At 45.6% G+C, this 25,929-nt stretch overlaps 1 protein-coding gene across 1 annotated transcript in view; it reads right to left on the bottom strand.

The window, feature by feature from the left end:
• Positions 1 to 32: 32 nt before the first annotated feature.
• Positions 33 to 25,929, bottom strand: part of notch3 (notch receptor 3) — a 30,362-nt gene continuing 4,465 nt past the window's right edge. Inside the window, exons 3-33 of the mRNA XM_034592783.1 lie at positions 17,777 to 17,919; positions 17,347 to 17,682; positions 16,563 to 16,685; positions 16,244 to 16,477; positions 15,997 to 16,152; positions 15,566 to 15,751; positions 14,463 to 14,576; positions 13,244 to 13,357; positions 11,000 to 11,233; positions 10,660 to 10,770; positions 10,360 to 10,552; positions 10,069 to 10,214; positions 9,684 to 9,917; positions 9,388 to 9,540; positions 9,036 to 9,264; positions 8,715 to 8,916; positions 8,442 to 8,598; positions 8,147 to 8,331; positions 7,908 to 8,040; positions 7,564 to 7,821; positions 7,351 to 7,463; positions 6,704 to 7,233; positions 6,283 to 6,609; positions 6,048 to 6,196; positions 5,736 to 5,961; positions 5,523 to 5,613; positions 5,225 to 5,393; positions 4,808 to 5,112; positions 4,554 to 4,701; positions 4,342 to 4,439; positions 33 to 4,244 (exon numbers count right to left, since the gene is read on the bottom strand). Coding sequence (XP_034448674.1) covers positions 2,760 to 4,244; positions 4,342 to 4,439; positions 4,554 to 4,701; positions 4,808 to 5,112; positions 5,225 to 5,393; positions 5,523 to 5,613; positions 5,736 to 5,961; positions 6,048 to 6,196; positions 6,283 to 6,609; positions 6,704 to 7,233; positions 7,351 to 7,463; positions 7,564 to 7,821; positions 7,908 to 8,040; positions 8,147 to 8,331; positions 8,442 to 8,598; positions 8,715 to 8,916; positions 9,036 to 9,264; positions 9,388 to 9,540; positions 9,684 to 9,917; positions 10,069 to 10,214; positions 10,360 to 10,552; positions 10,660 to 10,770; positions 11,000 to 11,233; positions 13,244 to 13,357; positions 14,463 to 14,576; positions 15,566 to 15,751; positions 15,997 to 16,152; positions 16,244 to 16,477; positions 16,563 to 16,685; positions 17,347 to 17,682; positions 17,777 to 17,919 — 7,282 coding nt within the window. The 3' untranslated portion in view covers positions 33 to 2,759. The remainder of the gene's footprint in view (positions 4,245 to 4,341; positions 4,440 to 4,553; positions 4,702 to 4,807; positions 5,113 to 5,224; positions 5,394 to 5,522; positions 5,614 to 5,735; positions 5,962 to 6,047; positions 6,197 to 6,282; positions 6,610 to 6,703; positions 7,234 to 7,350; positions 7,464 to 7,563; positions 7,822 to 7,907; positions 8,041 to 8,146; positions 8,332 to 8,441; positions 8,599 to 8,714; positions 8,917 to 9,035; positions 9,265 to 9,387; positions 9,541 to 9,683; positions 9,918 to 10,068; positions 10,215 to 10,359; positions 10,553 to 10,659; positions 10,771 to 10,999; positions 11,234 to 13,243; positions 13,358 to 14,462; positions 14,577 to 15,565; positions 15,752 to 15,996; positions 16,153 to 16,243; positions 16,478 to 16,562; positions 16,686 to 17,346; positions 17,683 to 17,776; positions 17,920 to 25,929) is intronic.

Below are 25,929 nucleotides of genomic sequence, written 5' to 3' on the forward strand. Positions count from 1 at the left end.
TGAAACAATCACTGAACACGAAGACACAAAAATGTAGTTTCCTACAGTTTTTATTATAAGTAACTTATTTTACAACTTTTGACTGTAGAAAGGAAAAACTGTGGAAAAGTTTTATGTACAATGATTTTGAACTACTTTTAAACAAGTATTGAAATTAATAATTATGGAAAATATCTATGACTGTTCTAATAACACAAGACCAATAAAATATCAGTCACAGCCTCAGCTTAAAATAATGCTAAATGAAGTACACTTTATTTTTGTCCTTTTTAGTACATAACAATCATTTTTAGAAACATAAGACTTCTCAAGCAAAGATCTACCCAGAGCAAACATATTTACAAACACAAGTTGGGAGGTTGACATGTTCAAAACACTTAGTGCGACCTGGTAGGGAAATCAAAGAGACCAGATATATATATATATAAAAAAATAAAAAACTGTTTTCCTGGTGAGTAAAATTTGAATCGGACTGTGAAAAACAACACGTTTCCAAGGTCTGTCAGTGGCAAAGCCCATGGTAAATAGGATCAAACCATTCATGAAATGTTATCAAGATTATGACACAACAAGGAGCTCCTCACCACAAAAGTAAAAGCTCAGAGTGGCTGTCTGGTAGCTTCTGTTCATGGTGTTACAGGATAAAATGTAAAAGTTACTTTATCAAAATTCTATTATCATCCATTGACTTAATTCTCATATGTCCTTCGTATGTAAAGTACAGGATGACCTCTATTCTACACACTCAGGTTACGTCAGGATAAGGAGTTGGTCAAACATTACACAAGGTGTTAGTTGGATGACTGGGAGTGTCCTCTCAGAATTTTGTAAAAAAGTTAAAGGGTGCAGCACTACATAGTAGTGTTTTTAACTTCAGCCTCTTCTAACAATCATCTTAAGATGCAACCCCACGCCCCTGGACTGGAAGCTACTGTAGATGCAGGGGAACTGTCCCACTGCATGCCATAAAACACCTCCCTGAGGAGTGACAGGGCACAGGAGTCACAGCCCAGCAGCCACACCCTCACACTGACCCCAGATAGTCCAGGAATGTTTCCATCGAGTCCAGCGGAGGACGTGACGTGACCTCGGGTAATTTAAATTCCACCTGCGTGTGTCATCTGGTTGTGTTCTGCGTTGGGCGCTGCTGAAGTGCATGGCGTCCAGACTCGACGAGACAGGCAAAATGTAGGAATGTTTGCAGGGATAAGTGATATAAAATAGCAGCTGATAAGCATAGCTTTGTACATCTGAAGTGATGTATTAAAACAGGTATCCATGGTTTCCACAAATATACAGAGTATAAAACAATTTGAGAAACAAACAAAAGAAATTAATACATAAACTAAAAAGGGCAGTGAGAGGCTGAATTTAGGCAGTATCTTCAAGTGAATGAAATGAAGCTTAAAAACTGAAGGCAGGAGTCCTATAAAGTGGGGATGCCATGGTGTGGCAACTGGGTAATAATCTTGTGACAACACGTGTTGGCTCAGGATCCGTAGGGCGCTCACTGAGCTCTGTAACGTTGGATTTCACTGCTTTTACGGCATTTCACTGCACCGCTGTCACTCGCTCAAGACTCTGTGATGTGACTCTGCTGCTGCACGGGGCAGAAAGTTTCAGTTTTTAACTGCAGCGTCAGACTAACTATTAGTAACTAGTATGTTACAAATTAGAGATTTTTTATTTGATGAATTTGGACACTACCACTGATAAAAATTAAAAAAAAAAAATGTTTTATGTCTATAAAAAAATGAAACAGACGATGGGGCCGCTGGGCAAGTTATGTAATCGGTAGGTGCCTGAACACCAGTCACACTGACTACTGCGGCAAACCCAACGATAAAGTCAGTGAGAAGCTACAGTTGAAATGGGAGCATTAAACCTGCAATTTTACTCTGCTCTTTTAGTTTGAGAGTGAAGTAAAATTACCATAAATTAAAGGCTGCCCATGCATTATAAATATCCATTGTAGTTAAATGTTGTATTTTACCCACACGTGCCCTACGAAGCTGTTCACTTGAAGTGCTTCAGAAACACTCATCTACATTCTTATTCATAATACTCATATGGAAAATAATCACAAATCAATCAAATCAGAACACATTACTACTGCTGAGCATCTCTCAATATATATTTGCAAGTACCAGTTTATCATCTTTACCAGCTGTTGTTGGCCTGAATAAATATAAGTCAAGAGGTGAACATTCCTCTCTCTGTCTGTTAACTGGTCTAAATAATGAACCTGCCACACTGGCTAAATAGAAATGTAGGCGGTCTGTATATAACATGAGTGAGTGGCACAGGACAGAAAGAGGGTGATAAAAACCTAAAGAAAATAATCTGTTCAGAGAGATAAAAACAATAAATAAAAATAAAAGAATTCCCTTCAACATTTTACTTTTTTTCTCTTATCTACTTTTTAAATGTTTGTTAGTTTTCAGGAGAGCATCCCTAAGTCTTTGAAATGAAAGACTTGGTTTTCTTCATATACTTTTTTTTTTATAATAAAAAACAAGTCCATCTGTGACAGAATTACTTCATTAAATTGTCTGCTGTTTTTTTCAGACAACACACATTTCCCTTTACTTTTTTTTCTCTGCAAAAATCACTAGCAGACGGTCCTCGTGATACACGGTCAATCCAAATCCAATGAAAATCTTGGAAACTGGCTGACACATTAAACAAAGACAGGCCCAAGAGCCAGTCGTCAAATTCATTTACCTCAGGTCCCTTTTCAATCAGAGGCAACTGGACCTTCATGCAAACACCTGCATCTTGCCATTGGCCTCTGGGATTTGAGTAATTTGGGTCTGGGCAGGGCCAGCAACTGCTGGACTGGGTGTGGAATCTGACCAATCGGAGACGCAGTGAGGAGAGGGGCTGGACCAGGGCTCAGGAGATTCTGGAGAGGGGGTCAGATATGGGTGCTCACTGGGCAAACGGAGGTAATGCTTGGGCGTGGCATCTAGTGTGGAGGAATAGCTGTGCTGAGAGGGAGGGGTTGGGTAATCCTCCGTTCCTGCAGTGCTGCTACTTGGTTGGGAGGGCAGAGCCTGAGGGGGCTGTGCTGCTGGCGTGGCTGCCTTTGAGGGCTGAGTAGGAGGCTGGGGCTGAGAAGATTGCTGAGGCATCTGCTGCTGTTGAAAGAAAGATGGCGGAGGCTGGGAGGTCTGGGGTGTCGGTGGGGTGGAGGTGCTCATGCGGTGCTGGTTGCTGATCGTGTGGTTGATGAGCTGCTGCTGCTGCTGTTGTTGCTGCTGCTGCTGCTCAGCGATGGAGGGCAGCTTGACTGGGCTGATAGTGGGTGTGGAGGTAACAGGCGTGGGCTGCAGCATTGAATTACGGAAAATCTGCTGTTGGTGCATCAGCATATTCTGCTGCTGCATGGCTGGGCTCTGTGGGTGCATGCCTGCCTGGCTACTCTGCACAAGATTCACCACCTGCTGACCACACTGGGACGAGGGGGTCATCCGGCTGTGCCAGTCAAAGGGCACACTGACAGGACTGACCATGCCCATGTTGATCCCCATCTGGCCTGAACTCAGCACATAGCCATGATTGACATCAGAGGCCATGGCGATGCGTCCCTGCAAGGACATTCCTCCAGCTCCCAGGTCATTGAGCTGTGCTAGAGACACTGCAAAAGGGCCACCTCCCTCCAACATGCTACTATGTACCATCGGAGTGTTTGGAACTGACATGGATGAGTGGTAGAGCCCTGGTGACTGCATGGCCACAGGAGAAGTGGGGTTGGTGATGTAGCCAGCATTGCTCGTTCCCCCGTGGGGTGAGTCCAGTGAGTCAACTGGGGACAGGGTCACTGAGCTCTCTAGTAAGGCACTCTGCATGTCCAAGGTCAGCTTCTTATTGCGAGCCTTTACCGACTCCTTCAGACTGGCAGCATGTTGGCCTCCCAGGCTAGAACCCTTGGCTCCAGGCCGACGATTCTTCTTGCCCTGTGGGGTGTTCTTCAGACTCGGCAGGAAGGCACTAGGAGGGCACATGAGAGGAGACAGGGTGTGTCCCCCAGCAAGGTGGTGTCCTCCATGGCTCTGGGGACTTCTTACTGTATTGTACTCATCAAGAAGCTGAACAATGTCGTGGTGCATGCGCTCCTGAGCAATGTCCCTTGGCAATCTGTCCATATGATCTGTGATCTCTCTGTTTGCAAAGTGAGCTAGAAGCATTTTCACAGCCTCACAGCTGCCCTCACGAGCAGCAAGGAACAGAGGGGTCTCCTCCTGGAAAGAAAAACAGAAGAGAAGCTATGTTACACACAAATATGTTTCTATTAAAGATAATGCAGAATGCTGGTTACAGTGCAAGGAGATGTTGTACCTTGAGATCTTGCATATCTTTGTTTGCACCATTCTTCAGCAGGGCAACAGTGGCTTCCAAATTATTAACCGCAGCAGCCCAGTGTAAAGCAGATTTACCTAAAAGAGATGAAAAACAATGAGATTAAAAATCAATGGTTTCAGTAAATATCAACAACACAGGAAAATCTGCATCGGGACATTGGCTTGAGTGAAAAAATTCCCCACACTTACCCAATTCATCGACGGCATTGACATCAGCATGACAAGTGATGAGTTCCTCTACCATGCCCTCTACTGCCAGCCGTGCAGCCAGGATCAGTGCACTAGAGCCATCATACATACGGGAGTCGAGATCCGTAGACCGGTTTCGGATCAGAATCTAGGAGGATGGGTTCAACATTATGACTTATATAATACATGGGCTAAATTGAGTTTTATGCATTTCTACCTCTGATGTGAGAAATAAAGAGTGTGTGTTTGTTTACCTGGAAGACGCCCTGTGCATCTGCAGCCACTGCAGCATGTAGTGGGGAACGTCCTGTGTTGTCCTGAGCATTTGCGTCTGCCCCGGCGTCCAGCAGTCTCTTTGCTGCATCAGCACGAGCGTAACGTGCAGCCAGGTGGAGCGCTGTCTCACCAGTCCGGTCTGTTTGGGCAGCAAGGGATGCGCCCTGGTAGATTAGGTCAGAAATGATATTGGCTGAACACTCCTCACTCTCCTCCTCCTCGGTTATCTCAGGCTCCAAGCCGCCTCCGCAGAAGGATGCCAGCATCAGAGGTGTAAAACCATCTGGTAGGAGATAAAAAAAAAAACAGACATGCTCAAGACAACAAATCATTCAAAGAAAGTAGAAAGAGGTATAAATACACAAATCAATCCAAAACTTGACATCACTACCAACCTGGTCCTCTGACATTAACATCCATACAGTCGCTTTCAAATTCTCCTTGAGGTGGGGTGAGAGCCATGGTGGGAGGCACACGGATGTCTGCAGCTGCAAGGTGATGCTGTGTCCACTGTCTGCTGTCCACTGCATCTTCACTGTCTGAGAGCATGCTTGGCTCCTCAACCTGGATTGCAGAAAGACAAAACCCGGTTTCATCACTTAGTTTAATTGTAGGATGACACGTTACTGTAAAATTCACAAGCACATTCTCCTGCTTGTGTGTATGTAAATGTGTAGAAGTTGTGGAACTGACCTTGATCCTTTTTGGCTCTGGGCAGTCTGAGTCCATCCACTGGTCGCTGTGATCTCCAAGGAGAGATTCCTCCACAGTTTTTGGCATATTTCTGTTTACATATGAAAGTGTGATACAATGTTAAACCCAGGAAACAAATTCAATTTTCGAATACAAAGCCCTAAAACAATTCCAAATGTTAGTGGTGTCAACATTTAAAGAGAAATAACTTACTTCATTCCCAGAGCATCCTGGCCAACAGGTTCCCTGCGGTTCTTGTTGCTGCTGGGTTCCTTTTTGAGGAAGAAGCCCTCGGGGAACCAAAGGGTGCTGTGTTCCCTCTTCCTACGAGCAATCAACATGCCTATCACAAGGATGACTAAAAGGAAAAGAGAAGCTATTCCCACCAGCATCAGCTTGGCCCATTGAGGTATAGGTTCAGGATTAAATGGTACTTCACCTGCAGTGAAAAGAGAGGTTGTGATCAGATAATTGTATCCCATTAGTCTTACATTTTTCTTGTGTTCACTATGTATCCCAACTCACCACGCGCTTCTTTGATGGGATAAGGGAAACGGAGCATTTCTACAGCGGAGAGGGCTCCCAGGTACTTTGCAGCACCGTCGGCTGTGGTGAAACATTCCCCAGAATCCTGAACGCATAGACGGTTGTCCATTTCCAAGTACACTTTGGAGCTACAGGAATAGCAGAGAGCCAGATGTTTAGTGTAATGTACAATCTGGTGGAAAGACTTCTGTTTTATGTTGAGTGACTGACTTACCCGATGACCTCATGATGAGGCTGTAACTCCCTCTTGAGCCGTGCCTCTTGGCGAGTGTAGGGGCGGATCATGGCTTCTCCATTGTGGTCGAGCCGGAAACGCAGCGTAGTGTGTAGGATAGCGCTTAATTTCTGCAGAAAAGCTCTGCTGGTGCGGAGGAGCTCCTCTGGAGGCAGCAGGACTACCAAAACTAAGACTCCATCAGCGAGGTCTTCAGGAACATTCCCTGCACAATCCAAGCCATCCCAGCCACATTCCTCTGAGTTGCAGCCCTGGTCACAACGCCCATTAGCATAGTGGTCGATGCAGTAGGTTTCATATATTGGACTGGAAAAAACACAAACGCAAGGATCAGCAAATATTTTTCGAGACAGTGCAGAATAAAAACAACTTTTATGTAATGTAACCACTTGTTACTTACTTGCAGACTTTCTCCTTGGCTTTGCAGTCAAAGTTGTCGTACAGACAGTCTGCGGTTTTGCAGGATTCATCACACTGGCTGTTATTGAAGACACGCCAGCAGCGAGGGTCTGTGCAACTACCCCAGGGCTGTGCTGCCAGTGAACAGTCGCCACCATCCCAGTGGCAAGGGAATGTGTTGCACTCCTTGTCACAAACACCATCATTGGCTTTGCCTTGACAGTCTGCTCGAGGGCACAGGACTGCTGGGAGTTCAGGGGCTCTGCTAGTCTGCTCGCATCGTTTACCTGTCCAGCTGCCGAGACACTGGCAGTGAAAAAAGGGGAAGCTGGTCTCTTCAGTGCACAACCCTCCATTCCGACAGGGCTGGGAGGAGCATCCGTCCTTACTACGATGCTGACACTGGGTCCCGCCGTAACCTGGAGGGCAGGAGCAACGTGCCCCCCTTGTGGTAGGTGCACAGCTACCTCCATTGTAGCAGGACAGCTCCCGACAAGACATGCTTCTGTCACAGTTGGGCCCAGTATAACCCTAAAGACAGACATCATTTAGGCACTTGAATGCAATATTTCAATTCACAAAATAAAATAATGTGATGCATGAAGTGCAAAAGGATATAAGGTGTTTAAATCATTAATGTTAACTTACGAGCTGACACGTGCAGGTGTATCCCAGTGCAGAGCTGCTTGATAAAGAACAGGCTCCTCCATTCTGACAAGGATGAGACTCGCATGCACTGAACCTGCTCTGGCACCTCCGACCTGAAAGCAACACATTGATGTTAAAGCTCCACACTATGTGTTTTACACAAAGAGAATCCATGTTCAGAGGCCAGGGGGGACCTGCTGGCAGTTTTCTAACCTGTGAAGCCAGGCTTGCAGATACACTGGTAGTCATTGGGCAGCTGGATGCAGTCAAGACTGTTGGAGGGAGTGCAGGGGTTAGAGAGACACTCGTTTATGTCTCCCTCACATCTTTCTCCGGTGAATCCAGGAGGACAATTGCAGCGGTATCCGCCCACTCGATCCACACAGGTGCCATTGTTCAGGCACTTAGGAGGAGCACTGCGCAGCCTCAGAGGTGGAGCACAGTCATCTTCATTGATCTCACAGAGAACCCCTTTACGGGAGAAGAATATATATTTAATATGATTTAGTCACTCCTCAGTAATTAACAGTGGGTTTCTGTTGAATGTGCTTGCTTACCCAGTGTGCCGGGGGGGCAGGAGCAGATGTAATGTCCCACCAGATCAATGCAAGTGCCTCCGTTCTGGCAAGGATGGGACTGGCACTCATTGATCTCTATCTCGCAGTTCTGCCCAGTAAATCCTGGCATACACTGTAATGACATTCAGATCATAAATGCATATGTAGAACTGTGTGAATACTGACTTAACTGAAATATCAAATAGATGCACACAACACTGGAAAAGCAATGGACTCACGTCACACTGGTACCCGCCAACATATCCTCTGCAGGTGGCGCCATTGCGGCAGGGTTTGTCTTCACAGTGGTCCACTTGGCTTTTGCAATAGCTTCCAGTGTAGTCAGCAGGACATTTACAATAGTGTGTATTCCCAGTGTTGACACAGTGACCACCATGGTGACATAGCTCATCTGTCTGGAGCCCTGATGAGAAAGATTTGGGGGAACAATGAACTTTACTCCATCGCAACACTAACAGGCCACGAGGGCAAATGTCATCATGCATTAAAAATTCACAATTGACATAAAAATACCTCTTTGGCGAGCAGCTGTCTCACAGGATACCCTAGAGATGTCACAGTAGCGTCCAGACCACCCATTAGCACATTCACAGATGAAGGAAGCATCTTTTTGGCGACAGCGTCCTCCATTTTGGCAGGGAGATGAGCGTCTGCACCAGTCGACTGGTGTCTGAGTAGACAAGGGGAAGATGGAGAAATGATCAGCATTTATTGTTCTAGAAAATCTATAGGTAGACTAGAGGCCTTAACATGCCCTTTACACAGAGTCAACAAGTGTGCGTGTACCTGGCAGCGGTTGCCAGTATAGCCCTTGGGGCAGGAGCAACGGAAGGACTCGAGAGCATCTTGACAGACGCCTCCGTTTAGGCATGGCTGGGAGTCACACTCATTGACCTCATATTGACAGTGGGAGCCGGTGAAACCTGAGCGGCAGGAACACAGATAGCCGTTGATTTTGTCCGTGCATGTCCCTCCATTGAAGCAAGAGCTGTGGAGTAAAAATATGATTGGAATCTTCAAATTTGATTGTCACACTCAAAAGACAAACGTGTATGTAAGCAAAAAAATACATCATCATATATTTCCATTGCACAAAAACACACTGACCTTTCAGTACAATCAGGGATGTTGGTTTCGCAGTAAATGCCAGTAAAGCCAGGCCTGCAGGTGCAGGTGTAGGAGTTAACATAGTCTGTGCATGTGCCTATATTTTTGCAGGGGGAACTCTGGCATTCATTGGTTTCCAAAGCACAACGGGGCCCAGTGAAGCCTGGCAGACAGCTGCAGTGGAAGGAGTTCATACCATCGGTGCAGGAACCCCCATTTAGGCATGGATCTGTTGGAAGGAAATGAGAGGAAGACTTTGTCAAGAACAGAAGATCTACATGGACCTGGTATTGTCATGATATGAACAGACAATTACAGTAATAGGGTGCATTTAGATTGCATGGCCACTCACTAGGATCACAGTCATTGATGTCCGTTTCACAGGTTAGCCCTGTATATCCAGCTCTGCAGGAGCACACAAAGCCTCCAACTGTGTTTGCGCAAGTCCCACGGTTCTTGCAGGGGTTCGAAATGCATTCGTTCACATCTAAATTACACAACTGACCTGCAAATGCAAAAGACATGGGCAATAAGGTTATGCTCAAGATTATTGGTGGATGCATATGTTTCTCTAGGCTTCCACACAGATGACTTCACGATAGATGAACAGGCACTGAAATTATGCGATCTTTTGCTAAATTTGCTAACCTTGCCATCCTGACAGGCAGTTGCATTGATACCCCATGTAGTCTGCTGTGTTGGTGCAGACAGCATGATTGGCACAGGGGTTAGGGGAACAAGGGGTGAGGACCTCAGCACAAGTGGGTCCACTGTAAGGAAGCTCACACAGACAGGTGAAACTTGCCACCCCATCCACACAAGTGCCCTTGTTAAGACAGGGACTGGAAGAACACTCGTTGATGTTCACCTGGCATAGGTTACCTGTTGGCGAGAGGAAGAGACAATAAAACACTTGGCCTTTAAGATACACCATCATAACTTTCTGTGTTGCACATTTATTCCTGTCTTTGTGCCGAACATTGTGATGTGAATGGCTCCAGCGGGGTGTTATGCTACTACGCCACCCTCTCACCTCTGAAGCCTTGACGACACTTGCAGGTGAAGCCATTGAGCTGGTCGATGCATGTGCCAGCATTCTGGCAGGGACTTGGCAAACAGTCGTTTCGGTCCAGGTCACAGTTCTTTCCCACCCATCCCGGCTCACAGTCACAGCGGTAACTGGAAATACAGGAACAGTTAATAATCCCAAAAGAGAAATAAACCTGTAGGATCAGCTACAAGCTTGCAAGATGGTCATGCCAAAGTTTCTGCTTGATATCACGCAGCTATGTGAGACTGTAACGAAAGCTGTAACAGTTCATACCCATTGATGTCATCCCTGCAAGAGCCATGGACACATGGGCTGCTGCCACACTCGTCCACCTGGGAGTAACAGTAAGGGGGCTTAAAGCCAGCAGGACACTGGCAGTGAAATCCATTCTCCTCATCCACACATGTCCCCCCATTCCTACAGGGGCTAGAGGCACACTCATCTATCTCCACATTACACTTGGAACCTGGCAGAAGAGATCATAGACACAATCAAAAAGTGTTTCTCACCCTTTCCAACAAGGATTTATTTTTTTCATCTCGCATTTGTACTTCCATTTTCAGAGTGTCTTACCAGTGAAGCCAGGTTTGCAAACACAGTCATAGTGGTTGATGCCATCTTTGCAGATGCCATAGTCACATGGGTTACTGGCACAATCATCAAAGTTTATCTCGCAGTTTGTGCCTGTGTTGACAAAGAAAATGTGCAGGATAATTTTAAACATTTAGAATTGGCAGAAAACGTCTTCAGTGGAGAAAATGTGAAATTACAACATAATGATATAATCAGTCCAAATACTGGTATTACCCTCAACAGCATTGTGAGCATACAACAGACTTTGGCCTGGAGTTGTAGTAAATTAGCTTTAAATAAAAAATATCCAACCATGTGTATATGGAGTTTTTCCTGTTACCTGAGGTTCCATGTTGGCACTGGCAGATGTACTTGTTGACCAGGTCAACACACTTGCCTCCGTTCTGACAAGGGTTGCTATGGCACTCATTGAGCTGGTTCTCACAGCGATAGCCTGTGTAGCCAGCATCGCAGTTACAGCTGTAGCTGGCAATGCCATCTTCGCATGTACCATGGTGGCATGGGTCGGGCTCGCAGTTATTAATATTACTCTTACAGAGTGTTCCTTCATAACCTTAAAGAGGAAAAAAGCATAAACGGAGATTGATGTTAAGTAGGGATGGGAAAATGTATTGAAATTTCATATCATCACAAATTGAAGACCCAAAATGTATTTATTTATTTCGCAATATATATCATGTTGTCCCATTACCTTGACAACTTTTTATATTAAAATGATAACATAATTATATAACCATCCTATTCCATACTTTGTACTGCAGAGGGCGTAATTGCCTTTGTCGTATAAACAGTATCCTGGGTCCTACACTCCTTAAAGACGGCAGATAGAGGATAGAAAGTGCTCCACCTGCATTTAAGTTAAGGGTGTGACAGTATTTTGGGCTTTCCTGCAAAATATGGGGGAAATTATGAAAATGTTGCTGACACGATGAAGCCTGTAAAGATGGTATGAGCATGTTTCTACCATAAAGATATAACAAAGGAAAAGGACGGGAAAACTGTCACTAGACCAAACAAAAAAACTACACTGCTGTAATAATTTCTTTCCCATTCCCACAGAACAGCGAACAAGCTAGAAATAACTAAAGCAAATGGCAACTTCATTGAAACCATCCTGCAGTTTCTATAGTCCTGAGCTACAGTATATCTAGCGCTCATTATGAGGGAGAGCTGGGAGACGACTGGCTACGTCCTGCAAACCCGCCCCCTGTTTGAATGGCACATTGGTGCTAACATTGCAGAATTTCTTAAATTGCCTGATGGAAGCTGTACAGACCATTTCACAACACTGCTGTGGTGAGACGCACTGCCAGAAATATGGATAATTGTCAGTTGCACAATAACTGAATATTCAAGTGTTCAGCCCAGTTATTTTGCTGATCTTGCCCTGGATTAGTTTGTACATACATTAGTAACTGGCAGCTATATCTGAAAGTTTTCATTTAATTTACTAATCATTTATTCCATTGCTCTCTTATAAATTTCTTCAATTATGTTTTGGGGAATTAGTATTTGCAGTTTGTTGTTGCATATCACTTTTTTACATTTTAAATTAGTGGCACAAGTAGAGAAAAGAGGATTATTCACCAGCAGTCATACAGTTTTGAAGTGTATTAAGGAAAACGTTTTCCAAGAATTTTAAATGTTCCTCTTTCCCCCCAGATTATTTATAAAATAAATTTTTACTTCCTCTGTCTGTTTACTAAATTCCCCTTGGGATCAATAAAGTATCTATCTATCTATCTATCTATCTTCCAGTTTTTCTTAATAAAACCTAAGTAATAAAACCTAAGTTTTGGGGTCTGATCACTGTGGTTTCCATGTCGACGGTGTCTGTGTGCTAAGTGTTGGTTTGTGTGGCATGTGTGCAGCCCAGTGCTGAGTTGGGCAGAGCTGTAAAGAAGGGCCCTACACAGGCCTCCCAATTCTGCTTTTGTTCTCAGTGGTGGAAGTAACAATGGACTGCACCACGTCAAACAGGGCCACTTCACTCAACACAAGGGGCCCACAAACACTGGGAATACCAAGCAGCTGGCCACTGAAACAATGAAGCAGGCTCCTCCGTAGGCACAGGTCCAAACAAACATGCTAAATATCAATATATATGAATATATAAATATACAAATGCAGCTCAGACATGCAGACTATGTGACAAACTTTATTTTATCTCGTTTTATTTAGGTTTTATACATGGACATGGATGGATGTGAAGGAATGAGTGTGAAGATGCAGCATAAGGGGGTGTGTGGGGGTTTAGCAGATGAACAGATGTCGAGGTGATGACCAAGGATTTTTTCTTAGCAACTGCTGGTCCTCAGTGACCCCATGATCCTGAGAGCCGATGAGGGAAAGTGGGGGATTAGGGGCCTCAAGTCAGTCTGCTTTGCCAGCAGACATCCAGAGAAATAGCTGACCCCCCCAAAAACACTGAACACTTAACAAAGACCAAACAAGGCCCAACAAGTGTTTAAGGCGCATCTGCCCATCTGTCTGAGAAGACGTCTTGAGCTTTGTTCTGTCTAACAAATCTCCACTTACAACTATGAAGTACAGAAGTCCTTACCTTCAGCACAGCGGCACTCAAATCCATTGGGCCGGTCGTAGCATTTTGCTCCATTCTGGCAGGGTGTGCTGGCGCACTCATCTATGTCGATCTGACACATGGTGCCAGTAAACCCTGGGACATGCAAACACATAGGTGAAGGGTCAGAAAGAAAGTCCAGAGGAAGAGGCCACACTCAGGTCAGAGGACAGTTCTATCTCTTCTTAGAAGGGCAGAGGTCTTTGACAAGGTTAGTGACGTCTGGCTAAGGTTGGAATTGAGCGTCTCGACTGGTTAAGGATGTCATCTGTGCACTTGGACCAGCGCTGGGATGACCACTACAAAATGCAATAGAAAAACTGTGACCTTGATGATGTGCACATAATGTAGATTTGAAAATAAATGAATAACACCATTATTGTGGCGTGGAGTGTCTGGACAGCCAAATGCAACTTATTCGGCTTCAGCTCCGATCAGGTTATGGCACATTTCAGAGTGTCTGCACAATTCCTACCCTACACTGGAGTGGCCCGACACTGTGTGATATAAAATTACATGGAATGTGTGGAGAAACATTATTAGTTATTGTTATTATTATGTCAAATCTACTAGCTTGAAAAGCTTGAGAAACTAAACAGGCTTGAAATCAGTGGGCACGGTGCCCAGACATGGGTGAATTGGTGCATTGGTAGCACACCGCTCAGTTGATTAACAGTGTCAGGATGGTCTGTGTGTTGGTGCTTGGGGTGCTAAGGAGGGGGTTGGAGGAGACAGTGGGATTGTTTTCTCTTTTGGAGAACACCCCCTCCTTCCTGCATCAGCTCCACTGGCTCAATAGCTAGATGGGGGGTGGAGGGGGCACGTCTGTCCCAGATGTAAATTGCGGACCTGGAAAAGAATCTCATTAGCAGGACTGCTGTTCCCCCCCACCACCAGGGTAGGATGAGGGAGACTGCTGTCCCTTCCACATTCCACAGAAGAGGGGAGCGGGGGTCACAATAGTGTCTTTGTTCAGGCAAGAGGATAGGCAGCCTTTTTGGTCTGGCTTTTTTTATAACAGTGGTGGCTCTAAACACCAGAAGGCAAAAGTAGCAAGGGTGACCCTCCCTCCTCTGGTTCTGGGGACATTTAAACTTTGGCTTTGTGTTCTTACAACTATTGCCGACGCAGAAACAGAGTTGTTAACAGGGATAGAAATAAACACACTGGAATAGAAAAAAGGAGTCAGAAAAGGGCTCACCTGGCTGGCAGGTGCAGGTGAAGCCGTTGACCATGTCCCGACAGATGCCATCATTCACACACGGGTTGCTCTCACAGTCATCCACGTCAATCTCGCAGTAAGTCCCCATGTAGCCTGGAGGACAGAAGTTCCAACTGAATCAGCATAGGCTCTTGCAGCTGAACACGAGACAGTTATGTACAGCACATCATTTAAGCCTGTATGGTGTGTATGCGGTTGTGTATACACTTTGCGACGTGGAAAAGATCCCGAGAGCATCCCTACTGTTCCCACTCATATGACCTAAAGTCACCACACCCTACTGTCCATAGGGCATAACCCCTCTCTAGGTCAGTGTCCCATTCACCAGATGCATGTTATACATTCTTTGTCAGCAAACTATGGAGGGCTCCTTCATTGAGGTTAAGCAGAGTGTGGATCAGAGTGCTGCCCCTGGGGAGAGGCTAGCGTGGAATCAGAAATAATCAGCCGCTCCACATGAGCTTTGCCAGGCTGGTTGATGAAGAGGAGGGTGAAGAGGAAGGGCCTGTCTCTGGAAATGAAGGGGGAGGGGGAGAGGCTCTGGGAAAAGGCCTCTTTCCCTCTCTGTGTGTATGAGGGGTGCAAAGTGGAGCACAGAGGGGCCCTATTGTTCCCCTCCATTCCCACCACTCTACCCCTCATTAGTATTCACAGCACACTCCTCCCCCTAACTGCTCGCCCTCTCTCACATCCAGTCCTATAGACACAACTCCCAGCTCTAATTTGTATAGTTCCCAAAACCCCAGGATGCATGTAGGACTGTGCGTGAGAGTTTTACTGTGTTTTTGTTACCGAGTGTCCAAACCATCACTTAGTCCAAGCTAAGACCCTGTCTGGCTGTACAGTGCATTGAGTGTAGAGAAGTGCCCCCATACCCCAAATGTTAATGAGAATGTATTACATAACAGTCTACACTGGCAGTCAGTATGGCAGCGCTGCAGATAATGCTTCTTTAGAAGGTCAGGTTTAAATAATCAGTGGTTCCATTGGTCTCGGGCTGTCCCATGTGAATGACACCAGGGTGAATTGAGGCTTTCCAAATTGTTTTGTTGGCGCTGCTGAAATTGGATGGGTCTGTTTACCTGGCATACAGATACAGGTGAACTCTCCGATCCGGTCCAGGCAGGTGGCGTCGTTCTGACAGGGCATGGACAGGCATTCGTTGATGTCGATCTCACAACGGGGACCAGCATATCCCCGACCGCACTGACACTGGAAGGAGCCCTCAGTGTTCACACATTTACCAAAGTGCTCACACGGGTTGGCACCTGTGGGCAGAAGGCTGAGGATTAGTACATGACCAACACTAATTAAACGGCTCTCTTTTGTCTCATAAATGGTATCCCTTTATTTAATATATTTAATGTTTTTACTCAATGTCTGGTTAGATTCAGCATCCCCAGTAGTTCAAAACTAATTTCTCCCACAGGAGACAATAAAGAAGCCTTAACCTTAACACTCAAAAGAAAGCTGAAGCAAGAGTAAATTACCCTGGCACTGACAAATGACTCACCAATAGAACACTCATCCATGTCCTGGTTGCAGGCACCACCTACGAAACCAGCAGGACAGGTGCAAATGGCACGGCCGTTGAGCGGGTTTGTGTCACACACTGCCCCCTCATTGCAGGGATTGCTCACACATGCATCATCAAGATGGCACAGCAAACCTGAGGTGGAAGCACGGGGACAAAATCCATGTCAGTTACCCAACAACTTAGCTGCCAGGAATAAGAGGGACATTTTGACAAACCCACTTACCCGTCTTTCCAACTGGGCACTCGCAGAAGAAGGAAGCTACACGGTCGTGGCAGGTGGCACCGTTGAAGCAGACGGCTATGGCGCAGTCATCAATGTTCTCGCTGCAGTCGTCTCCAGTCCAACCATTAACGCAGACACAGGTATGGCCACCGATGGTGTTGAAGCATGTGCCCCCGTTATGACAGGCGTTTGGTTGCATGAGACACTCGTTGACGTCCTCAGCACAGTATTGCCCTGGAGTTGTAACATGACAAATAATGTCACACAGACTTACCACCGTACATATTTGTTCAAGTTCATTTGATAAAAAGATCTGTACCTGTCCATTCTGGTAGGCACTGGCAATTGTAGGTATTGACTCCATCCACACATATCCCTCCATTCATACACTTGTGTGCTGGACAGTCATCCACATTATTCTCACAGTTGTGTCCCTCAAACCCTGAGACAGATGGAGAGAGAGAGAGAGAGAGGAGTTACAACACACACAGTAACAACGATTTTTCAGTTTATTAAACATCAATGGCCCCTGCTCTAGAGTTCAAACATTTCTACTGATAGCCTTGAGTCATTTTTCCCACAGTATATGAAGTGAGGGGCAACGTGGGCAGTAAAAGGTTCAGGGGTGTCTGATTGTTTACATCTTCACATGACGGTTCCCATACGATGCCAGTAGCAGCCGTGACTCCTGACTGCTTCAGAGGTCTACACTCCCTGCAGTGTTTGCTTGTTTTATAATCTCTCACAGTTTCAATGACTTCCTCTCCGGCAAGAGACATTTCCTGCCAGCTCCCCAGTGGGAAACCAGGAGGCCCATAAAGTAAATTCCTTCTGTTGTGAACAGAGTAATGTAGAGTAGGAGTACAGGCGGGCTGCCTCTTCAACTCTCCCACCATCCCATCTCCCATCAGCAGCTATTAATAGCAGACAGGAAGCTGACCTGGGACAGAAAGCGTTAAGCACTAACAGCTACGTCATCAGGCTGAGAAAACCTGTATGCCTTTAGCCCCATGCTGAGGGCCTGGGAAAACCGTGGGTCTGCTAACTGACTTTGAGTTAGTGTGTATGTGCATGTTTTATTATGCTGCAGAGAGCTGTCTTACCTGGTAGGCAAGCACACTCATAAGAATGGTCACTGGTCTGTCGACAGGTGCCTCCATTAAGGCATTGAGATGGGGCACAGGGCAGGGTGGACACCTCACACGTGCGCCCACTGTATCCAGGTTGGCACTGACAGCGGAAGGACCCTTGGGTATTAATGCAGAGACCCCTGTTGAGGCACACGCCAGGCTTGCGGCACTCATCAATGTCATTGCGGCAGTTCTTTCCCTGGAAGCCAGGTGGGCAGGAACAGTTGTAGTGGTTATTCCAGTTGGCACAACGGGCCCCGTTGGCACAGGGGCTGGTGGCACAGGCATCAATGTTTCCGCATTCTTGGCCTGGAGAGTAAATAGAGAATTGTGTTCAGTCAATTAAGGTACGTTTAATTTCTATTGTCAAATATGATCTTCATAATGAAAACAAATTCTGTACCTCTGAACCCTCTCTGGCAGACACAGGAGTATTGTGGGAGACCATTAACCACCTGGCTCTTGCAAGCGGCTCCATTCAGACATTGTGATCGATGGCAGGGATCCAGGTGCTGACAGAGAGGACCAATGAAGCCGGGACGACATCTGAACAAACACATTTACACACATAAAAACAAGGAAACTGGTCAAAAGCTGACACACTAAGCTATTAAAGAAAGCTGTGACACTCTAACTCTAGTGGAGCCATCATCGTCTAGGTTTAACAATCAAGGCTCAATGACACCCTGGCAAGGCCTGTGACCTGACTCATGCCTTGGCATGAACAATGCTTCTGGGCCCTGGGATGCATTTGTATTAAAACAGCAACAAGTAATAACCATGCAATGAATTGTTCATGAAATGAGATGCACATCCAGTACACTCACAAACAAACTTCAAAATATGAAGATGGAGGGAGGCCATCTTTCTGTGTCTCAAGAAGCAAACACTTTCCAGCTGGAAAGCTTCAGTTTTCTCCATGGCGGCAAACATTCCTGCACTATTACAGTTTTTTCCGCACCTCAGCTTTTGTTTCTGTTCTTGTAAGAACACACCCAGAAACAGCAGTCTGGAAACTTAACAATTGCCAACAAATGTGGACATGAGAAAAATGGGGACTCCACACAGTACATGCATAAAGCGAATAGGAGAACCAGATAGAGTTTTTGAATGAAACAACACATACTCCTATCAGTAACAGTTTTTTGATAGAAAATCTGATTATCTGCATTATCTTGACAGTCTTCACACATGGTGGTTTCTACACGATGCTACTGTTTTAGTCTTATTATGTACTTTAACTATGCAGGTGTGAAACGACTTAATTAGTATGTGTTACAATGATTATGAATTAGCCTCTTGAGTGCTTTCAAAACCCAGGTGACTTAAACTCAATACTGTGCCTGAACACATTCTGTGTAGACACAGGTGGAGCACTGGAGCTGCTGCTGCTGCTCTGCTAACTTGAAGCTTCATGGGCTGTAAAGACATTGTGCAGGCTGGACCTAAACCTGCTCCTCTAAAAGAGGATAAACATATAAAGAGAGATAAACATATAAACAGGGCTTCCTATAGCTCTCATCAGGGGCCTTATGGGAGTTTAGGTAAGGGTTGGACTTACTCAGGAGGTCACTATGAGCTGGTAACTCTACACCCACAGTGGAGCCCCTGGCTGCGGACAAACCCCTTCTTCAAACAGGCTGTTTGATGCTGATGACAGAGCAGTGACGGCTGGGTTTTGGCCCACCCTTGGGCTCTGTCCTCTCATTCTTTGGAGAGGAACCCCTGGGCAGGATCAACAATGGGTTTTCATCTTTTCTCCTGAACAGGAGCATTACCACTACTCTGGTATCAGTTCATCTTTTACTTTTTGGATTTTCCCTCCCTTTTAAAAAAAAAAAGAAGCTAAAACAAAGCTAAAATAGTTTTCTGGCACTTGCCCCAGGCGGAGGCTGAAACGGCTTCAGGTCGGCTAAAGAGGATGAACAGATCCAGATCTGGCTTTTCACTGAAATAGCCTGTTTTCTTTCTGACTAGAATGCTCTGCCTCAGGAAAAATGGAGACTGCTCAGTTTTGTTTGGCTTTTTTTCCAGCTTTACAAAGTCAATAATGAAATAGAGGAGCCACAAGACTAAGCATGAAGGAGCCAGACACACAGGCATATCCACAAGAATGTGCATATACACAGAAACTGTGCAAAAAAGTCAAATGTCTCCAAAGTAGTAATTTGTTGGTATATAATAATTAATTAAACATAACAGCTATAAATGCCATAGGGAAAGATGAATTTCCCATGACCATGGCTATAGTACAAGGACCTCACTACAGTGTTGAAACTTGGTTTGGACACTAAAGTTAAGCAACACTAGAGCTGGCATGTTGGGGGAGAGTTTGCACAGTTACTACAGCTACTCCTCCATCTTCTAAAGCCCCCCTGAACGCCAGCTTGCCTTTCCCCCTAACAACCCCCTCCTCTCACGTGCTGAGAGGTCAGATGTCAGAGGTCCCCCGTCTGATTGTGATGATAATGTCACGGCTGCAGGGAGAGTGGGGTGGGGCTGCTCTGCTGGAGGGAATGTCTTTAGAAGGTGGAATTGGTGGAGAGGGCGACGGAGAGGAGGAGAGAGAGCGGTCTAGTCCAGCAAGAATGTCATGTCATATTTCCTGTAATCCCTCGTCCCCTGCTCTAAAAACACTGCATGCGCTCCTAATGCACGATCTCTGTTGCCCTAGCAACCTCGCAGACGAACAAGCAGGCCTGACACCCAACCAATCACCCCTTCCCCTCACCACCCACCCGTGGTCCCCATGGCTATTTGTCATGGCTTGGCTGGGTTTATTTAGAGGCAAATTAACTATGTCTGGAATCTAGGGTATCACTAAAAATGAAACACAAATGTGGCACAAAGAAGGCTTTGAAAAGAAGTTGCTTTTATAGAAAATACAATCAACTGACAGTCAAATTCTTCTGGAGCTGATCTGCACTGTGGACATTTGCTGATGAAAGCCATAGAGCTACAGGTTTTTCTATACAGTCTATATTTTTCATCACTCAGGCTGTTGTGACTCTATGTGGACAGAGAATAACTTACCACTCATTCCATGAAGTACTGTGTGTCCAAGTGCATGTTGATGTGGCACTACAGAAACTAAAATACTGGCTCAGCTATGAGAATTAATAGTGTTGGTAAATATTTGTGTGCATTAGATGATGTGTGTGCATGTGTGTGGGTGGGTAAGAACGACAATAGTAGTTATGTCTGATAAATTATTTGTCCACCCTTACAAATTCACAGTGAACTGAGAAGCCAAAACACACATTCTTTTGTCTAGACCTGACTAACTGCCAGCATGCTACTCCCATAACACACAAATCACAGTGGTATCAGTGCAGAGACTGTGAGAGACGCGAAACTTGGTCCTGGTGCACATGAGAGCCTCCTTATCAGGCTCTTTACAACCTTGTGGATTCCGCACCCTCTGGGAACAGCAGGGCAGGACCTGTGCCTTCGCCTTGGCCCAGCCTTAGTTGTGGCGGATGTACAAAGCAGGTGCGGGCTGCTGTTGTGCAACGGGCCCCTGAGTCATATTTAGTGAGTGTTGACTTCTGACCTTTGAGGAAGAGAGTGCAGCAGATGAGGGGGAGGTCTTTGGGTGCAGCGGAGGGATGGCGAGGGTGGGTAATCTCTCCGCGTCAACACATATGAGCGGTTGGGCCAGCTGCTGCCATGCATCTGTCCACATCTGTCAGGGCACCTCTGGGTGTCTGGCATTTACCTCCCCTGCCAGACTTTTAAGCCAAAGCAACTGTGCCGTGTTGCCCATGGGACTAGTCCAGCAACCAACACACCCACGCTCTCACACAAGGAACATTTCACACCACTCTGGAGATGTGGTCATCCGCCACAAACACATGCATTAACAGTTCCTCTTAACACACTTTTAAAGATTGTTACGCAACGGCACCACTGCAACAAAGCAAACACATGCAACAATCACTGCACACCCAGACACAAAGAAAAGAGACTTACAACCATCCTCAGCGTCTGAGGAAAGGTAGGACTGTGAACCCATAAAAGAAGAGATCCATTGAGGAAATTATAAAATGCTGTCAAACATTTGATGAAGCAGAGTTTAAAGAGCAAATGATATTATAAAACATTATCGACATGTGACATTTCTCAGTTCTGCATCAAGTAGGAGGATTCCCCCTGACCATTTGATTTATGTATAAGTGAGGTCTGTCACCTGTACGTGTGTAACACAATGCCAGTTTTCCTGCTTTCTGGGTCACTGAAGCAGGGTAACCTGAGCTCATCCTCTCCTATACAATAGCCGCTACTCTGCCAGAGGTCAGAGGGCGACTCACCTGCGAACAAAGAGTCTGTAATCTCTGACATGGTTCATACACACTGTCATGGTCCACAAAGCAACAAGTATAAAGGAGTCTTCCTATCTCACAGGGCATTTCCTAAGACAAACAGAGGGGAGGAGTGACAACACAACTCCCATCTTTTTAATTTCCACTTCTGTTTTGCATGAGAACTTCTAGGAAATTCTGTCAAGCCTGATGCTGCTAGAAAAGAAAAATATTGGGATCTTGGAAATCCTTTCAAAAGCGTATCTTTCTCTCAACACAACCCTCTTGTCCCTACCACCCCCCTGTCCTTCCACAGGCGACCAAGAATCAGTTCTACTGCTTTATTTGAGTCCGCACTGACACCACACTGCCAACAGAAGCCCATCCACCCCCCACCCACCCCTTGCAACAGCCTCCTCTGCTCTCCTCAGCTTGGCTCTCCCTTTCTCAGCAAAGAGCCAGATTGGGGGTTGGGGAGTGTTTTGTGGCCCAAATAAAAGAGCTAAAGTAGTCAGAACTCCTTTGTATAAAAGTGTTTGGGGGGGGGGGAGGTTGGAGGGGGGGCAGTGACCCAAACAGCTAGTCTTTCAGGCCCGAGCTTACACGGACCAACAGGCCTGGGCTGTAGCCTGGCAACAGTAACCCATGGTGAGAGAGAACCAGAGTGAGAGAAAAGGGGTGATGAGGGACAGGGTTTCGTAAGGACAGTTGGAGCACATCGGAGGACTGATCCCCTACATACGCAGGTAGCACTGAGCACTGTCCGCGGCCAATTCAGTCTGGTAATTGAGTACAATCACGTCTAAAAGGATGTGTGTTTCACAGTGCAAAGTTTGTTTCAACAATTGTGCTAAGACACACAATGGAGGTATTGAAATCTCCAGAGGGAGGTTTCCAGAGCACCCCCTGAGCATGAATATTAAACATGTGAATACAAGGACATTTAACTTTCTCCGGATGAAAAGCAGTAATGAATCTGGCCAAAAGGCAAGGAAGGCTGTCAGTGCATCCTTCTCACCTCTGATAGCCCCTCAATGCTCAGATCTACATGTATAAGGATATAAACGAAGAATAGAAATGTGGAGCATTTCCTTGGCAGTGGGAACTGCGGAGCTCCGCCGCAGGAAGAGAATGAAACTTGTTGCTAAGTGCTCGGTTATACTGCTGTAAAAAGGCCGAACAACAGCATGTCATTTTTACGTTTGTAGTTTATATACTATCCGGACAAATTCGCCTCTAGTGTCTAACACATTTTTGGAAGATTCCTCCCTGACATTTTTCATATGCATTTGCCCATGACCACATTGCATGAGTCCCAGAGTCGGGGTCTTTCAAAGCTTTCATTCTCCTCTGAACTCCACCACAATAACCACACCCAGCCACCTAAACTAAACCAGATTTCTGTGCAACTTTGAAATTGAAATTTAAAAAGACCCTATCCCAAACCGAGCATGAAAGACCAACTACAATTTCCAGTCCAACGTTTTCTCTCAAGTTGCCTTAACAAAAAAAAAAAACTCAATGTGACAGAAATATCTCAGGGCCTCTAATGACTTGCTATTCGTGTCACGGCAAACATTTGCTGCACAATGAGTGTGGATTAAATAGAACTACAACAATATCTGATAAACCACACTCCAGTTTAATCATGTTGACAGGATACGTCTACAGTCTGACTGAGACCAGTAGACTCTCACATGCTAAAAGAATAAGATTTGTTTATGGGGCACTGGCAAAGGTTCTTAGTGATAAGTTAAGTTGAACGCCAGGAAAAGAGCCAGAGAATGTCCATTATCTCAACTGCTGTCACTCAAGAAAGTACTAGAGATGTTTTACAAGGGTGTGGGCCAGTGTACCAATGAAACATTTCATAAATCTAAAACTAGTTACAATAATATAGCATTGTTGCTTTAGTTATTTGATCTGCTTGAGGAAATCAGGTCAGCTGAGTCAGTGATCTCTTTTAAATCCCTTGTTAAAACATAATTTTATCAGTGAGCCTTTACTGATTTTACCTTCTATTTTATATATGAATTCAATTTTTTTTATTGATTTAAGGAATTCAATGTCTTTTAGAGTTCTTTTAAATGAATTCTGTCTTTTAATATTTGTGATTCCTTAATTTTTGAGTGTGCTCTGTTTTATTTTGCAGCCCTTGCAAAGATAGTAATCTATAAATAAAGTTAATAATTGTGGCAATGTATTAAAATGAAAGTTTTTCATTAAGACATGTTAACACAGGCAAAATACTGCCTGGTTAAAATCAAGATGTCTGTGGAAAGTGTGCTTAGTGGAAAAGTGGATGCCTTTTCCTGAATTATTTAATGACGGACCCATCCCTTCCTCTTCTAAACTGAGGGAGAGACTCTGGAAATTCTGCTGACAGACCTCAGTTATTCCAATCAGGTCTGCCTGAATGTCTCCTCAGAGGTCACAGTCTCCCGGATCAGAACGAACAGCCAGGGGATGAGACTTCAGAGACAGAGCTTATCCCTACATAAGTATGTGGTTCAGACATACATTGACTCCAGAAAGAATAATAACGCACAAATTCCAACTGAAGGTTCCTGTGCCAACTCACAATAATAGCAAAACTGACGTTTTTTATCACACAGGATGAGTTTCCTGATGTGACATGTGAGTGAGCACACACTTTCTTTTAAATTCCCACATACTTTGATCTGTGACTTCCAAGTAATAAAGGATGAAGCAATTTCAGCACCATGTAGCCATGTGGTGAGAGGTGGGATAATATAAAATTAAGAAGTAGAAGCGAAAAGTTGAGAAGCATGGAGACCCAGGGTGCACACACTAAGCTGCATAAGCTTTGATAAGACAGGATGTGCGTAGCAGGGAGGTCAGAAGGCACCACTTCCTGTGATGGAGCCTGGGAACCACAGCTCCGAGTCTCCAGTCATGACCCAGAGAGAAGAAGCCACAACAAAACCAAAGCATCCTCCCTATGATGGTGTAACCTCTTGGCCGGATAGCACTCATCTCCACATGGACATGACCACTGTCCACTGTCATATACATTTATTGTAACTACTGGGTCTGCAAAGCATCACTTTGCCTGGATAATGGCACGGCAATGGCTCCATCCGTCTGTCAGGGCAGCGGGAGTGATATAGGCTACGTATAGCCTCGCAAAAATGCAGAGTAACTAATTGCAAATCAAACAAGTCATTCTAAACATCCCCTTTTCAATGAGACTAGGCTGACAGTATTGTTAGAGGCATTCCTGAAGGGGCTACCAGGGTGAATGGATGAGAGGTATGGACAATAACCTGAAAGCACCAGTGGGGCAGGAGGAATCTTAGTAAGCATTCCTTTCTAATCCACCATAAAGATGCCAAAGAAAACACCAGCCCTGAGGTTCTCTCCGCTAAGCTAACAATCTAATGTGTTTCTCTGTGCCTTGGCATGTGTGTAGATTCCCACTTCTTAGTGAGCTGTGTTTTTCAGAAATGCATTCTTCATCTGATTTTGATAAAAGAGTCCAATCGCCGTTAGGTTGTGCTGCATTTGCGAAATTGCAATCTCTCCTGGGAACGTGTTATTCTGAGAGTGTGTGTTTTTTCATGAAGTGGGTAGATAAAAACATTTTACTGGAAAAACAGCACTGGACAATGTCTGGACAGGCTGCTCCCCATCAGAGTCACAAATCTGTCTCTTTAATCATGTTCTAAGAGGCTGGGAGTCAGGGTCATGACAAAACACTCACTATTTATATGGTGACTCTGCTACTGAGAGCCAAGGGCAGAGCATTCATAAAGAGGACCACTGTATCCATCCGTGGACCTCGCACAGCAGAGAAGCCTCACATTTATTTCCCCATTCGGTTTTAGGGGATCTGAGAGGAAAGGGTTACTCATAATCTGCCACTGTGTTGGGGGGGGGGGGGGGGGGGGGGGGGGGGGGGGGGGGGGGGGGGGGGGGGGGGGGGGGGGGGGGGGGGGGGGGGGGGGGGGGGGGGGGGGGGGGGGGGGGGGGGGGGGGGGGGGGGGGGGGGGGCACAGGATGAGCCGCCATAGCTGGGACAACACGCAGAGAGAGAGAGAGTGGACGTGTTCGCTGCTGCACTGTGAGAGAAGCAACATGTGCAAGAGGGGCTGAGAGCTACCAGCTTCATTCCACCACGAGCTTGTCTCTCACAGTATGGGGGCAGCTGACTGCTCAATGGCAGCACCTGGCCCTATGCTTCCCCTTTGTCAAGATCTGACTTCACTGGATTACCATCACAACATCCACCAGC

The sequence above is a fragment of the Hippoglossus hippoglossus genome, chromosome 8, assembly GCF_009819705.1.
Source record: "Hippoglossus hippoglossus isolate fHipHip1 chromosome 8, fHipHip1.pri, whole genome shotgun sequence".
Lineage (NCBI taxonomy): Eukaryota > Metazoa > Chordata > Actinopteri > Pleuronectiformes > Pleuronectidae > Hippoglossus > Hippoglossus hippoglossus.